At 42.8% G+C, this 15,853-nt stretch overlaps 1 protein-coding gene across 2 annotated transcripts in view; it reads right to left on the reverse strand.

The window, feature by feature from the left end:
• LOC140194909 (A disintegrin and metalloproteinase with thrombospondin motifs 12-like) overlaps window positions 1-15,853 on the reverse strand; it is a 688,485-nt gene that overhangs the window by 121,938 nt on the left and 550,694 nt on the right. For both annotated transcript variants that reach the window (XM_072252276.1, XM_072252277.1), the window contains exons 16-18: window positions 13,540-13,681; window positions 5,140-5,266; window positions 116-326 (exon numbers count right to left, since the gene is read on the reverse strand). In XM_072252276.1, coding sequence (XP_072108377.1) covers window positions 116-326; window positions 5,140-5,266; window positions 13,540-13,681 — 480 coding nt within the window. The remainder of the gene's footprint in view (window positions 1-115; window positions 327-5,139; window positions 5,267-13,539; window positions 13,682-15,853) is intronic.

Raw genomic sequence — 15,853 nt, forward strand, 5'->3', positions numbered from 1 at the left:
CACTGTGACGCTAACTGTGACGCCCTATGTATTATAATACACTTCACTTTTAATTTAGAAAGGATACATAAATGAAAGCATGAACATATTGTACTTGAGAAAAATTGTGCCTTACTTCACTCCAGTTGCCCACGGTCCAGTTTGAAGGGCACGAGATGTCTCTGTTGCACGGCATTTGAGTCCTTGGCTTTAGAAGTTGCTTGCACTCTGAATTGGGGAGAGCTTGCTCCTCTGTCCCCACGGTGCGAGTACAGAGAACTGTGCGTTTCTTGATGCCAGCGTTTCCACATGATGCTGAGCATTCCTGCCATTCACCAGTCCACCATCTGCACAGAATGAGGAGACAGATGCAAGAGACGTCACAGGTCCAAGATGGACTTCATCAGTTTAAAAGAAGGTTCAGTCTGAAATAATTTTGTGTATGACCTTCATTTTTTTTTATAAAGTCAGGATTTTACTGTAACTTTTTTAAGATGTGGCATTGAAGTGGCTTTTTGCTTAAAACTCCAGCCCAAATAAAATTGGTATTTATTTATTTATTTTTATTTAGCGATACTGCATGGAACAGGCCTTTCCAGTCCAACAAGCTGCACTGCCCAGCTTCCACTGGCGTTTAGGGCAGCAATGAAGGTCCTCCATCTCTGGAGGTGTTCAGAGCTTCCTTCATCATGTCAGTAGCGTCCTCTCAGTTTTCACTGCTTTCAGTCATGTGTCCTAGGTGGAGACTCAGGAATACTGTCACACTCAGATATAGAAGGATTTTCCGTTGCCATTTCTGTAACTATTTTGTTTTATCAGTCAAAGTTGTTGGCCCTGAGCTGGACCCCTGAACCTGGAGGACTGGTGGACCACTCCTAGTCTGGACATTCTACCCTTCAACCTGTTTGACATGGGTGACCCTACCAAGCGCCAAAGCATAAAGCCATATTCCAGCTGACATAGCTCTCCGGGTCATTGAAAACATCTAAACCCAATGACAATTTGTGGTCCTCTTGTGGTCCCATCTATTTAACACTAGCCTAATCACAGGACAACCCACAATGACCAATTAACCTACTATTTGGTACGACTTTGGAATGTGGGAGGAAACCGCAGCGGTCATGGGGAGAATGTAGAAGCTCCTTGTCGACAGCAATGGAATGGAGTCCAGACTCCAGACTGCCCTGAACTGTAATGGCAACGCACTAATTGCAACTCTACCGTGGCACCCAAAAGTGGATGCTGTAATAGACCTGAGCAGCCAAGGGGAAATCAATGTGGTTGCAAACACAACATACAGACAACCTCCGAGTTCAGGTCTCTGCCACTGTGAAACAACGGCTCCATATTTTAACCAAATATCACTGGATTTTCTGAGAATCCATAGTCACGGACTGGGAGGATCAGAAATTATTAATTTCTCCGGTATTTGGCTGCATTTTCTGCTTGTCTGTGAAAAAGTATCAATTTCATCATAACCTTGTTGATGCACCAAGAAATATAACCATGGTGGTAACTAGAGATGTATTTGACCATAAGGCTGTCATAGCCTGGGATGGTAATGGGGACAAGCTCCCACTACCTATTAAATGCTCCCAATGGTGTGCGTCCCAAATAGCCTCTGAGAACCAAGTCCAGCTCCTGGCCTTCATGTGTGGCTTAGCTACTAAGCCCAGCAAGACCATTTCTAATCTCAGAAGGAACAAATGCAAGTTACTGGTGCCTTGAAACCAACTGCTTATGAGAGATGGGGCTCATCAGCCACAATTGGCAGCTCACCTAGAGGGAAAACTCTGATCTCAAACCTCCACTAACTTGCAGCTGTACCCACTCATGGGGAAGGCTTCAAGTGTAAGCCCCAATGAAAAATCCAGAGTTGGAGTCCCTATGTTGAGTACAACACTGACCGGCAGCTCCTGCAATGCCACTGGTACCAAACTGTATCAGCCTTTGCCTTTGGTTTAGATTCATCAGCTGCATGGAGACGTCAATGGCTGTATGGTCAACAGCTTGCTCTCCATATTGCACTGCCCTGGCTTGCGTAGCACATAGACAGCTAGGACAAAACATCCACGGTCGACCCCCATGAAGCACCTCAGTATTTGACCATACAAGTTACAAGATCCGTGCCCATTTTTGAGGAGACACTTCTGACATTCAATGCCAGTGTTGCTGAAAGGTGGAAGTGGTGGATATAGCCTAGTCCATTACAGGCAAAGCCTTCTCCACCACTGAGCATATCTTCAAGGAACGCTGCCACAAGAAAGCAGCAACCATTATCCAGGCCATGCTCTCTTCACGCTACTACCGTCGGACAGGAGCTAGAGAAGCCTTAGGTCCCACATCAGCAGGTTCAAGAGCAGTTATTAGCAGTGTGGATAATTTCAGTCACTACAACTGTGAACTGATTTTACAACCCACAGACTCTTTCAAGGACTCTTTACAATTCATGTTCTCAGTATTTTTTTCTTATTTGTACAATCTTTCTTCTTTTACACATGGATCAGTCTTTTTTATGGATAGTTTTTCATAAATTCTATTGTATTTCTTTATTTTCCTGTAAATAACTGCTAGGAGAATACATTTCAAGGTAGTATATGTGACAGATGCATATGTACTTTGCTAATTAAACTCAGAACTCTAAAATCATCAAAGAAAGAGCACTCATTTAGTGGAAACAGCCACAGGTGAATGTACATAAAAGTTGCTGGTGAACGCAGCAGGCCAGGCAGCATCTCTAGGAAGAGGTGCAGTCGACGTAACCTGACGAAGGGTCTCGGCCTGAAACGTCGACTGCACCTCTTCCTAGAGATGCTGCCTGGCCTGCTGCATTCACCAGCAACTTTTATGTGTGTTGCTTGAATTTCCAGCATCTGCAGAATTCCTGTTGCTTACAGGTGAATGTACCCTTGTTTAATGGAACTAGCCCTACCTTCGAACATAGAATATAGAAATCTACAGCACATTACAGGCCCTTTGGCCCACAATGTTGTGCCGACCATGTAACCTGCCACCAATTCAGTGATTTATAGTGGAGAGTATATGCAATGCTGTTTTCAATACCTTATGGTGAGGTGGATGTACATTTCTAACGAATGAAATGCAAGATAATCCTTCCCTCTTCTATCCCTCAGGTCACCCTAGGGCAAGGTGTAGCACCCACTTAAGGCTGCTTTATACTTGTGCATGTTAGTCTACGCCGCAGCCTACGCCATTGTGAGCATTTATACTTGTGTGTTGGTGTGTCTGCGTCGCTCTGCAATTCACCGCCAAAACGCTCGTTGGCGGTGGGGTTTCTATGCCACTGTGTTGAATTTCTTCATGTTGAAACTCAACATGAAGAAACTCAAACTTCAAACAATGGTGACTGAAAATGAAGCAGGGTGAATTTTCTGTGCTTGTCTGGCCACTGAGAGACATGGACGAGGAAATACATTTCAAATATTTTTGGATGTCGGCAGGTAGATTTGACGATTTGGCTCATCGTCTCCAACCATTTATTTCGCATCAGTGTACGCACGGTATACTCTGAGACTGGCGATCACCATTCGAGTTTTAGCTTCAGGTGGAAGTCAACAGGCTGTAGCAGCTAGCTACAAAACGTTGTCAAGCACAGGGTCCTCCATAATTTTGGAGGTCTGTAAAGCTTTATGGAAAGCATTGCAGCCAGAGTTCCTTCCCTGCCGTTCAGTCCCCCAATGGGAAGCTATTGCAGCGTAGGAGGAAATGCAATGCTACCAAGCGGACCAATCACAGTTGTTGCGGTCTGCGTCACCACAACGTGTAGTTACATTTTTGGGGAGGTACTCGTCAGGCTACGGCGTAGGGTATGGCATAGGGTACGCAGCTACGCCGTACCTATGGTATCAATTTGACGCACAAGTATAAATTGGCCTTTAGCCCCCGATCAGAATCACTGGCTTAGCCCCCTTATCAGGATCACGGGAGCAGCTAGTGGAGATTTGTACCAGCAGCTGGTGGATAGTCGTATCAGCAGCTGGTGGATGTCCCGAGTCCTGGTTATGCGATCACTGACGCCAAGGGGACAAGCTCTGAAGAGTGTTTTACAATGGTCTGGGTCACCAACTTGTAAAGACACTGCCCAGGAGAAGGCAATGGCAAACCACTTCTGTGGAACAATTTGTCAAGCACAATCATGATCATGGATAAGGCCACGACAATACAACACAGCACATAATATTGACGGTGATACTTTATAAATACAAGTGTAATTGCACACAGCTTAGGTTCCACATAGTCAGGTAATAATGTAGACTCTAAGCTATGGGAGCACAATTAGGCCATTTAGCCCAGTAGGTCTACTTCACGCTATAGGCAATAATAATACATGTTAAACTATTATATCATATATCTTATATCACATGATATCCTATCACATATAAATTAATAATACATAATGTAATAAATATACAATAAGGGGCTTGGGAGTCCTTATGCAGGATTCCCTAAAGGTTGACTTGCAGGTTGAATCAGTGGTATGGAAGATAAATGCAATGTTAACACTCATATTCAGCATGGGTGTAATGCTGAGGCTTTAAAGGGCATTTCTCATACTTTATTTGGAGTATTGTGAAACAGCTTTTCAAAGAAAGGATATGCTAGCTTTGGAGAGGATCTAGAAGAGATTCACAAGAATGATTTTGGGAATGAAAGGTTAATGTATGAGAGCATTTGATGGCTCTGGGATTGTACTAGACAGTATTTAGAAGAATGTGGGGGGGGATCTCATTAAAACTTATTAAATACTGAGTGGTCTATATAGAGTGGAGGTGGAGAGATTGTTTCTTATAGTGGTGGAGTCTATGAGCACAGTCTAGGACTAGAGGACCACAGCCTCAGAAAAAAAAGGATGTCCCTTTAGAACAGAGATGAGGAAGATTTCTTCAGCCAGAGGGTGGTGAAATCTGTGAAATTCATTGCCACAGATGGCTGTGGAGGCCAAGTCATTCGGTATATTTAAGGCAGCAGTTGATAAGTTCTTGATTATTCAGGACATCAAAGGTTACAGGGAGAAGGCAGGTGAATGGGGTTGAGAGGAATAATAAATTAGCCAGGATGGAATGGTGCAGAAGACTCGATGGGCTGAATGGCCTAATTCTGCTCCTATGTCTTATGGTCTTATAATGTACAATTTATTACCTGGCAGGGCAATCCATTTTGTTGCATTTTCGTTGTCTGTCATCAGGGCGAGTCCTTGGATTGCAGAACCTGTCTTCCACAACTCTGGGTGTCTTTTCCACACATCGAACAATTTGGCGCTGAACTCCTGATATAACAATAAGTATATTGCATTAATTTATATCTTTATAAATGTCAGAGTCGCGCCCAACTCCAAGGACTTACAGAACAAGCAACACTGACATTTTGCAGTTTTGCTGTCAACTAACCAATCTTACATGAAGTAATGTCATAAGAAAACTGGTTTGCGCTGTAGCATTTTGAAGTTTCCCGGTGTTCTAACTCTCCATCTTTATTTGCTATTGTTCACATTATGTGCTGGCAGTGCAGAGGCTGGTGACAGAAGAGTATTGAGGTAGCACCTAGAGGAGCATAGAAATCAGAAAGTTTTTGTTGTTTTTTCTAGCAAGCTGAGACAGGAGCCTGTTAAAATTCTGAGCACCCAGGCAGCAGGATAATCAGGCAAAATATATTGGAATAATTGGAATTGGAATTGGTTTATTCCTGTCATATTTACTGGGTGGTGAGGTGGCGATACATCTCTACCAAAGGAAGTGTAAGGCGCTCCTTCCCTCCTCTAGCCTGTAGTCACCCTTGGGCACCTGCTTAGTGACCCTCCCCGGATCAGAGTCATGTGAAGCCATGGGAACAAGTGGTGGATGGTCGTACGAGCAGCTGGAGCATATAACAAGCCCCAGTTATGTGACCACTGAAGCCAGGCAGACAATCTCTGAAGAGTAGTGACAATGGCTGGGGTCACCGGTCTTGTAAAGACACTGCCCAGAAGAAGGCAATGGTAAACCACTTCTGTAGAAAAATTTGCCAAGAACAATCATGGTCATGATGGTCATAACTGCCCAAGTCAAAAGGCACGGCACATAATGATGATGATGATGATATCCACTGAGGTAACAGTGAAAAGCTTGTCTTCCCTATTGTTCATACAGATCAAATCATTACACAGTGCACTGAAATAGTACAAAGTAAAACAATTAAAAGGGCATACAAGAACAAACATTTGTCCTGACAATGGATGTTAATCATTGTTGCCTCAAGCTTGTGCACAATAAACATGGGGTGCGTGCTTAGTCTGCTGCTCAGCTCTCTACACTCATAACTGTGTGACTAGGCACAACACAAATGACATCTAAACACAAAATATTCTGTGGATGCTGGGGTCAAAGCAACATGCACAAAATGCTGGAGGAACTCAACAGGTCAGGCAGCATCCGTGGAAACGAACAGTCAACGTTTCGGGCTGAGATGTTGACTGTTCGTTTCTACAGATGCTGCCCGACCTGCTGAGTTCCTCCGGCGTTTTGTGTGTGTTACAAATGACATCTATAAATGTGCCAATACCCCTCTTGTTGTTGGCAGGATCTCACATGGTGAGCAGGAGGCATACAGGATTAAGTTAGATCATTGCAACAACAATCTTGCACCCAACATCAGTAAGACCAATGACTTGCTTGTAGATTTTGGGAAAGGGAAATGGAGGGAAGCCACACCAGTCCTCATCGAGGGATCAGCAGTGGAAAGGGTGAGTAGCTTTAAGTTTGTGGAGCCAACATCTTCCAAGACCTATCCTGGACCCAATATATTGAAGCAATTACGAAGACGGCAGACAAGCGGCTATATTTCAATAAGTAGAGTTCATGAGTTCATTGTCCATTCAGAAATCCGATGGTGAAGGGAGAGAAGCTGTTCCCACAATGTTGAGTGTTCGTCTTCAGGCTCCTGTACCACTTCTCTCTCCGCATAGACAGAGTGGATGTGGCAAAGTTGTTTCCCATGATGGGGGAGTCTAGTACGAGAGGGCATGACTTCAGAATTGAAGGGCACCCTTTCAGAACAGAAATGCGAAGAAATTTTTTTAGTCAGAGGGTGGTGAATCTATGGAATTTGTTGCCACGGACAGCAGTGGAGGCCAAGTCATTGGGTGTATTTAAGGCAGAGATTGATAGGTATCTGAGTAGCCAGGGCATCAAAGGTTATGGTGAGGAGGCAGGGCAGTGGGACTAAATAGGATAAAATGGATCAGCTCATGATAAAATGGTGGAGCAGACTCAATGGGCCAAATGGCCTACTTCTGCTCCTTTGTCTTATGGCCTTATGTACCACTTCTCTGATGGCAGTAATGAGAAGATGGCATGTCCTGTGTGGTGTTCCCTCGACTTCCCCTTCCTGAAGTCTACAAGCAATTTCTTGGTCCTACTGATGTTGAGTGCAAGATTGTTGTTGCAATGATCTAGCTTAATCCTGCATGCCTCCTGCTCATCAGGTGAGATTCTGCCAACAACAGCACTGTCACTGGCGATTTTATAGATGTCGTTTGCACTGCGCCTAGGAAAATTGGTATGGCATCAAAGGCTCTTGTAAATTTCCTAAAGAGGTACCGTGGAGAGAATTCTGACTGTGTTGTATCACCATCTGGTATGCAGAGGTTCGGAAAATGCTGCAGAGGGTTGTAAACTCAGCCAGCTCCCATTATGGACAATAGCCTCCCCACCATTATGGACATCTTCAAAAGGTGATGTCTCAAAAAGGCAGCATTCATCATTAAAGATCCCAACTACCTAGGATATGCCCTCTTCTCATTACTGCCATCAGAGAGGAGGTACAGGAGCCTGAAGACAAACGTTCAACATTTTTGGAACAGCTTCTTCCCCTCCACTATCAGATTTCTGAATGGACAATGAACCCATGAACACTACTTCACTATTATGCTTTTATAGGGTGGTGAATTTGTGGAATTTGTTGCCACAGGCGGCTGTGGAGGCCAGATTATTGGGTGTATTTAAGGCAGAGATTGTTAGGTCCTTGATTGGACATGGCATCAAAGGTTACGGGAAGAAGGTTGGGAACTGGGGTTGAGGAGGAGATAAAAAAAAAGAATCAGCCACGATTGTATGGTGGAGCAGACTTGATGGGCCAGACGGCCTAATTCTGCTCCTATGTCTTATGGTTTCATTTCATACTGTAAGTTATGGAATACTTTATGTATTGCTGCCACAATACAACAAATTTTATGACATATATCAGTCTTAATAAACCTGATTCTGACTGTGAAATCATACAGGTTTGCTCGTTTATTGTCCAAGCTTTCTGATAAAGATAACTCCAAAGTGCAAGTTATTAATTTGCATTACCATTGATTGAATAAAACTAAATTTTCTTTTCTGGCAATGCTAATTTCTGATTATTTTCTGATAAAACATTCTGACAAAATACTCAAAGGCTAACACAGCTAGAAAACAGGCTGTCTCCTAAACATTACCCATTCTGTCATCCGTGAGTCAGACAGTCTTGAATGAATTACATTGTGATAGATGTGGGTTTAGACCCAATGGCTTCCTGAAGGAAGCATTCAGACTTTTCTTCTGTCAAGTTTTATAATGAATATTTGTATTATCATAGTGTTCACAGCCAAAGCACATAAAGGAGTGCCAGTGTAGTCACAGCCAAGTTCTTCAAAGCCAGAAATCGCTGTCAATGGGTCTAGTACAAAAGGAACCTTTACAGAAATGAAGTGTGTAATATGATTTCTTGAACAACAGGAATTCTGCAGATGCTGGAAATTCAAGCAACACACATCAAAGTTGCTGGTGAACGATCAAAACGGCGATTGCATGTGTGTGTCTCTTACTCACTCTTCCTTCAGTTAGTCCTGACGAAGGGTCTCGGCCTGAAATGTTGACTGTACCTCTTCCTAGAGATGCTGCCTGGCCTGCTGCGTTCACCAGCAACTTTGAAATATGATTTCTTGAACAGCTTTGCATCTCCCTGGCTAAGCTTCCTAAGGATGGTTCATAAAGAGGTCTCTTCTCTCTCTCTCCCCTCACCTTTTTCTCTCTCTCTCTCTATCCTTTTATTTCTCTACCTCTATCTCTCCTCTGTCGCTCTCTCCACCCTCACCTTTCTCTTTCTCTCTGCCCTTTCACTTTTCTTTTCCTCTCTCATTCTCCCTCTCCTTTTTCTTTCCTTCTCCGCCTCTCACCTTTGTCTCTCTCTCTTTTTCTCCTCACTTTTGTCTCTCAACCCTCACCCTTTTCTTTCTCTCTCTCTCTCTCTCTCTCTCTCTCCATCTTATGAGGAACGTTTAACAGTGGATGACAAAAATTGCAGTCACCGCACTCTACATCATACAGTACAAACTTTTAACAGTTTTTATTATAAATGCAATCAACTAAATCGTAAAACCTATTTAAAACTAGAGTGACACACTCTAAATTCTGGAGGAACTCAGTAGGATGGGCAGCATCTATGGAAATGATTAAATAGTTAATGTTTTGGGCCGAAACCATTCTTCAGGACTGGAAAGGAAGGGGAAAGATGCCAGAATAAGTATGGGGGGAAGAGGGGTAGGAGGACAAGCTAGGAGGTGATTGATGAAGCCAGGTGCATGGGAGAGGGGAGATGAAGTAAGAAGATGGGAGGTAATAAGTGGAAAAAGAAAGGGCTGGAGAAGAAGGAAACTAAAAGGGAAGGAGAGTGGACCATGGCAGAAAGGAAAGAGGAGGAGCACAGGAGGAGACGATAGGCAGATGAGGAGAAGAGGTAAGAGACTAGGGTGGGGAAATGAAAAAGGGGAATGGGGTAGGGGAAGAAAAAAATTACAGGTTGGAGAAACTGATGCTCATGCTATCAGGTTGGAGGCTACCTAGATAGAATATTAAGCGTTGCTCTTCCAACATGGGAGTGGCCTCACCATGGTAGAAGAGGGGACTATGGACTGACATGTCAGAAGTGGAATGGGGATAGGAATTCAAATGGTTGGCCACTGGGAAATTCAGCTTTTTGCAGATGGAGGTGAGGTGCTCAACTAAGCTGTCCCCCAATTTACGATGGGTCTCACCAATGTAGAGGAGGCTGCACTGGGAGAACTGGATACAGTAGATGACCCTAACAGATTTGCAGGTGAAGTGTTGCCTCACCTGAAAGGACTGTTTGAGGCCTGAATAACAAAAGAGCAAAAATTCATTTAAAGAGAAGTGTGATGCAAGGGGGAATTAGTCGATGTCAATTAGTCAATGTTTCATAAAACAGAAAATATTGCGGTGTTACATCTGCCAGTTTAATTTTATCTAGCCTATACATTCATTCGAGCCAGCTGGTGGTGTAGTGGCCTCTGCTTTGGACTTCAAGAAGAAATGGTCCTGAGTTTGAATCTGGCTGATTCTTTTCACGCTTTCCACCTGTGCTGAGTTGTACGCCGAGCTAGCAACTCGTCTTCGTAAAAAAAAGTCAAATGCTACAGAAACGGCAAAGATGCCACCTAATGCGCCTCATGGCTTGAAAAGGGACAACAATAAAATACCCAGTGGCCATTTTATTAGGTACTCTTTTATGTCAATGTAAGTATCTAATCAGCCAATCATGTGATACCAACTCAATGCATGAAAGCATACAGTTGTTCAGACCAAACATCAGAATGGGGAAGAAATGTGATCTAAGTGATTTTGACTGTGGAATAATTGTTGGTACCAGATGGGGTGGTTTGAATATCTGAGAAACTGCTGAACTCCTGGGATTCTCTCACACAACAGTCACTAAAGTTTACAGAGAACGGCATGAAAAATAAAAGACATCCACTGGGCAGCAGTTCTGTGGACAAAAATGCCTTGTTAATGAGAGAGGTCAGAGGAGAATGGCCAGACTTGTTCAAGCTGACAGGAAGGTGACAGTAACTCAGATAACCAGGCATTACAACAGTGGTGTGCAGAAGAGCATCTCCGAATGCACAAATGTTCAAACCTTGAAGTGGATGGGCTACAGCCGCAGAAGACTGTGAACATACACTCAGAAGCCACTTTATTAGATACCTCCTGTACGTATCTCATATTTTTACTGAGAAGCAATGTGATACGTATGTGTTGGTCAATATGCTAGTTTAATAGATTAATATTGATAACTGCCAATTTCACCTCACACTGAAAACATACTGCTTTCATTATTAATCAAAAATCATCAATAGATTCATCATTTCAATCTTTTACATTTGAGTAAACAGAATTTGTTGCAAATGTTTTTCTTTTAAATATAATACACCAACAAAATGAACATCATTTAAAACAAAAATTATATTATATATTGACTCATATTTACTTCTAATATTTTGATAAGTAAATATATAGTGCTCTATCATTTTATGTAAATGCTGCCTATACATATCTAAGTTTTGCTTCAAATACAAACCTATAAAAATGAAAATAAATCTTGACAACTAAGGGTCAATAAAATCCATTGAAATGATTAAAAATATAAAATTTGAATGATTCCAAACACAGTTATGTAACGAAAGTTACAGAGGGACTTTGACAAACTAAGCAGAGATATCTATGGACATATTTCTTTGGGGGAACTTTGAAATTATTCACTTTGATTCTGAAAAAAGACATGATATATTTTTACTGCTTTGAGGACAGGAGGTGCAGAGGAGAAATGGATTACATATTCTTGTATGGAAATCACTAAAAGCACTTGCTCATCCATAAAGAATTACAAGGAAATCCAATAGAATGACTTTTCTTTCAAGAATCGAAATCAATTGTGTACAAATAACCTGTTATTCCTGAAAAATTTGTTCAGATCCCAGTGTAGCAGTGCTTGGAGGTGAGATTTTACAGAATTATTTGAATCATATCATATTTAAAGGATTAAATCATGAGTTAGGTTATAGAAACTGATTTGATTTCCCTTCAATTCAAAAAGATTAAAGGGGTAAAACAAAATAAAGGTGTAAAATGATTTGCTGAAGCAAGTTACGATAGATGCTGAAAATATAGGTAAGATATACAATGTTGAGAATACACAGCAGGTCAGGCAACACCAGTGAAGAAGGGGGAGTTAAAATTTCAGAGCAATCACCTGTCACCATGGATGCTGCTGAAGTGATTTGATTGAGTCATTGGAAATTATATCAAGCAGTGGGGGAATACAGAACAAGAGGGTATCGTGCTGATTGAGTCGGGGCAGTGAAATAATCGGATATCATTAACACCAGAGATTCTGAAGATGCTGGAAATCCAGAGCAACACTCACAAAATACTGGAGGAACTCAGCAGGTCAGGCAGCATCTACAGAGAGGAGTAAACAGCTGACGTTTTGGGCTGAGACTCTTCATCAGAATTGGAAAGGAAGGAGGGAAAAGCCAGAATAAGAAGGTGGGGGAAAGGGAAGGAGTACGAGCTGCAAGCCATAGGTAAAACCAGCTGAAGGGAAGGTGAGTGTGGATATCTTTCACTCACATGGATATCTAGAAAATGCCTCTCCGAATATAGGAGGATTTGCAAGACCGAGAACAATAGATATTTCTTGGCATCAATAGTCACAGAACAAAGATTGATAAATGAAGCTACAGGTCACATTAGCCCCAAATGATGGAACGGCATTGTGGGTTTCTATAGTTATTTCCGCCCATAAGATCCTACGCTGTTTTGTCAACGTAGTCACACGATTCTGATATGAAGTAATTTCCTGTATTTAGACCCAGTGAGAATTAATGATAATATCACATTTCAATCGCTATTTTAACCGCACTCAAAACATGCTTACAGAACCATCTGATGGAATTACTCACTGATCTGTAATATATAAAATAATTAATAATAAAAATTGATTCATAGTAATCCAAGGCTATGAAGGGGAAGAACTTCTTCTCTCAGAGGACTCTGGATAATAAAACAATACACTTAAGGTTGGGGTAGACTCCAGGGGCTTCAAACGTGAAGGGATTGGACAGGAAAATTGAGCTAATGTGAAAGATCAAATCATTATATTATTGTATACTGGAGCAGACATGGGTTGGGGCACATGGCCGGTTCCTTTCTTGTTTTGTCGGTTCTTAATAACAGGATGCTCCAAACCGACTAAGTCTGGGATACAGATAAAGTTCAAAGTTCAGAGTGAATTTTATTATCAAGGTACATACATGTCACCAAGTTTGCTGATGACACCACCATCGTGGGCCGAATTAAAGTGATAAAAGTGAAAGTTTTGTTTTAGGTTCTCTGAGACACTGGATGTGTAATGGATGAAACTTTGTTTCAAAAATTTGTAGAGTGACAACTCCCAGCTCCGTGCCCCCCCCCCACCCACTGGCACAGGATAAATCACCCAGGCACTGCATTGTGAGATATACACTCAGTGGCCGTTTCCCTCCCAGATAGTCCTCCATTTTTCTTTCATTAATGTGCCTATCTAAGAGTTCCTTGAAAATCCCTAAAGTATCTGCCTTTACTGCCACCCCGGCAGGTGTTACACATACCCACTACTTTCTGTTAAAAAACCTACCTCTGATATCCCCCCTATACTTTCCACCAATCACCAAAATTATGCCCCTCATACTTGTCAGTGTTTTACCTTGTCCACAAGGGGCGCTGCATGCTGTCCAAGCTCCATATTTCCAGAAGAACTCTGGCTGACTAATGGTGTTCTCTTCCTCTGTATGTTTCTTGATAGTGTACTCATATCGGACTCCAGGATTCGTTTCTTGGAACAGTAGCTACAATTTACCATTTTAGTGTTAGTGATAAGTTGCAATGAAAAACCAAACATCCACTTTGTAATATCCTGCACACTTGGAACAGTACTTTGCAAAAGTTTTGGGCTCATATATATAGCCAGGGTGCCCAAGACTTTTGCTCAGTACTGTACTAGTCAATGTGGAGCGCAGAGTGAGATTATAAATCTGGCGGGAGCAAAGTATATTAGGAATGGCGAGTGTAGAGAACCGTGGGTGGGGTGTGCGTCAAGTGGCAGAGAAAGAGTGCCGGGGGGTGGGGGAAGGGGATGTCACAGGTGCAGACGCACCCAGCGCTGAGATACCAGGTAGGGTTATTTGATTCCAAACAATTGGTTTGTTGATCTTTACAGAATGTCTCTCTGGTGCTTCCCACTTCCTCCTTTCCCAACCATGATTCCCCTCTCCCTGTCCTCTTCCCACTCTCAGTCCACAACAGAGACCCACATCAGAATCAAGTTTGTCATCACTCACGTATGTCATGAAATTCGTTTTGTTTTTTGCGACAGCAGCACATAAAGTGCAATACATAAATATGGTGGGGGGGGGGAGAGAGAGAGAGAGAGAGAGAGAGAGAGAAAGAGAGAGAGAATGAACAGAAACAGGCCCTTCAGCCCATAAAGTCCATTCCAAAACCATTTACATTCCTCCTCTCATTGACCAACACCATAGCCCTCATGCCCCTACCATCCAAACTTCTCTGAAATGCTGAAATCGAGCTCACATGCACCACTTGTGCTGGCAGCTCATTCCACACGCTCACAACCCTCTGAGTGAAGAAGTTTCCCTTCATGTTCCCCTTAAACTTCATACCTTTCACCCTAAACCCATGACCTTTGGTTGCAGTATCACCCAAACTCAATGAAAAAAACGCAAACACGAGGAAATCTGCAGATGCTGGAAATTCAAGCAACACACACAAAGTGCTGGTAGAATGCAGCAGGCCAGGCAGCATCTATAGGAAGAGGTACAGTCTTGACAACTAAGGGTTGTACGAAGACCTGATGAAGGGTCTCAGACCGAAATGTGGACTGTGACGCCACTTGAAACAAATTGTGTACAGTACCTGTATACCCAGATCTCTTTGTCCTGCCACATTCCTCAGTGCCCTACTGTTCATTGCATAAGACCTACCTTGGATGGTCCTACCGAAGTGTAAAACCTTGCACATGTCTGCACTAAATTCCATCTGCCATTTTCAGCCCATTTTTCCAGCTGATCTGCAAGCCATGGTAGCCTTCCTCACTGTCCACTCCACTGCCCCCGCCCCATTTTAATGTCACCCGCAAATTTGCTGATCCAGTTAATCACATTATCATCCAGATCACAGACATAGATAACAGACAAAAATGGACCTAACATTGATCCCTGAAGCACACCACCAGTCACAGGTCTCCAATCAGAGAGGCAATCCTCTACTAATACTCTCTGGCTTCTCCCACAAAGCCAATGTCTAATCCAATTTACTTCCTCATTTGGATTGCAAGCAACTAAACCTTCTTGACCAGCCTCCCATGCAGGACCCTGCCTTTCCTAAGACTTTTGCTCAGACCTGTACGTAAGAGTCTCTAAATGTCCCTAATGTATTTGCCTCTACAACCATGCCTGGCAGCAGGTTCCATGCACTCATTACTCTTTCTGTGAAGATCTTATCTCTGAGAACCAGCCAATACTTTCCTCCAAGTCACCTTAAAAATTATGCCCCCTCTAGAGACAAGGAGCGCAAGTATTTGAGAGAAGCCTTGAAAGCTTGCGGCTACCCTGACTGGGCCTTCTACAAGACAGCAAACAATAACCAGCAGGGACATCAGCCCAACAGACAGAGGTAAGGAGTAAAGCAGACAGAAAAACACAGTCATCCCAGACGTAGCTGGAGTTTCCGAGAAGCTCAGAAGGATTTCCAACAAACACCAAATTCCTGTGATTTTCAAACCTATAAACACACTCAGACAGAAACCCATCCACCCCAAGGATCCTACACCCGAACATAAAGAGAGCATAATTTATATGCTGTCCAATGCAATGAGAACCCACAGATCTGTATATCGGTGAGACAAAACAACCACTTCACAAACGGATGGCTCAACATAGGAGGGCTAACACCTCAGGTCAAGAATCGGCTGTATATCTACACCTACAGGACAGGGGACACTC

This window comes from Mobula birostris, chromosome 3, assembly GCF_030028105.1.
Source record: "Mobula birostris isolate sMobBir1 chromosome 3, sMobBir1.hap1, whole genome shotgun sequence".
Lineage (NCBI taxonomy): Eukaryota > Metazoa > Chordata > Chondrichthyes > Myliobatiformes > Myliobatidae > Mobula > Mobula birostris.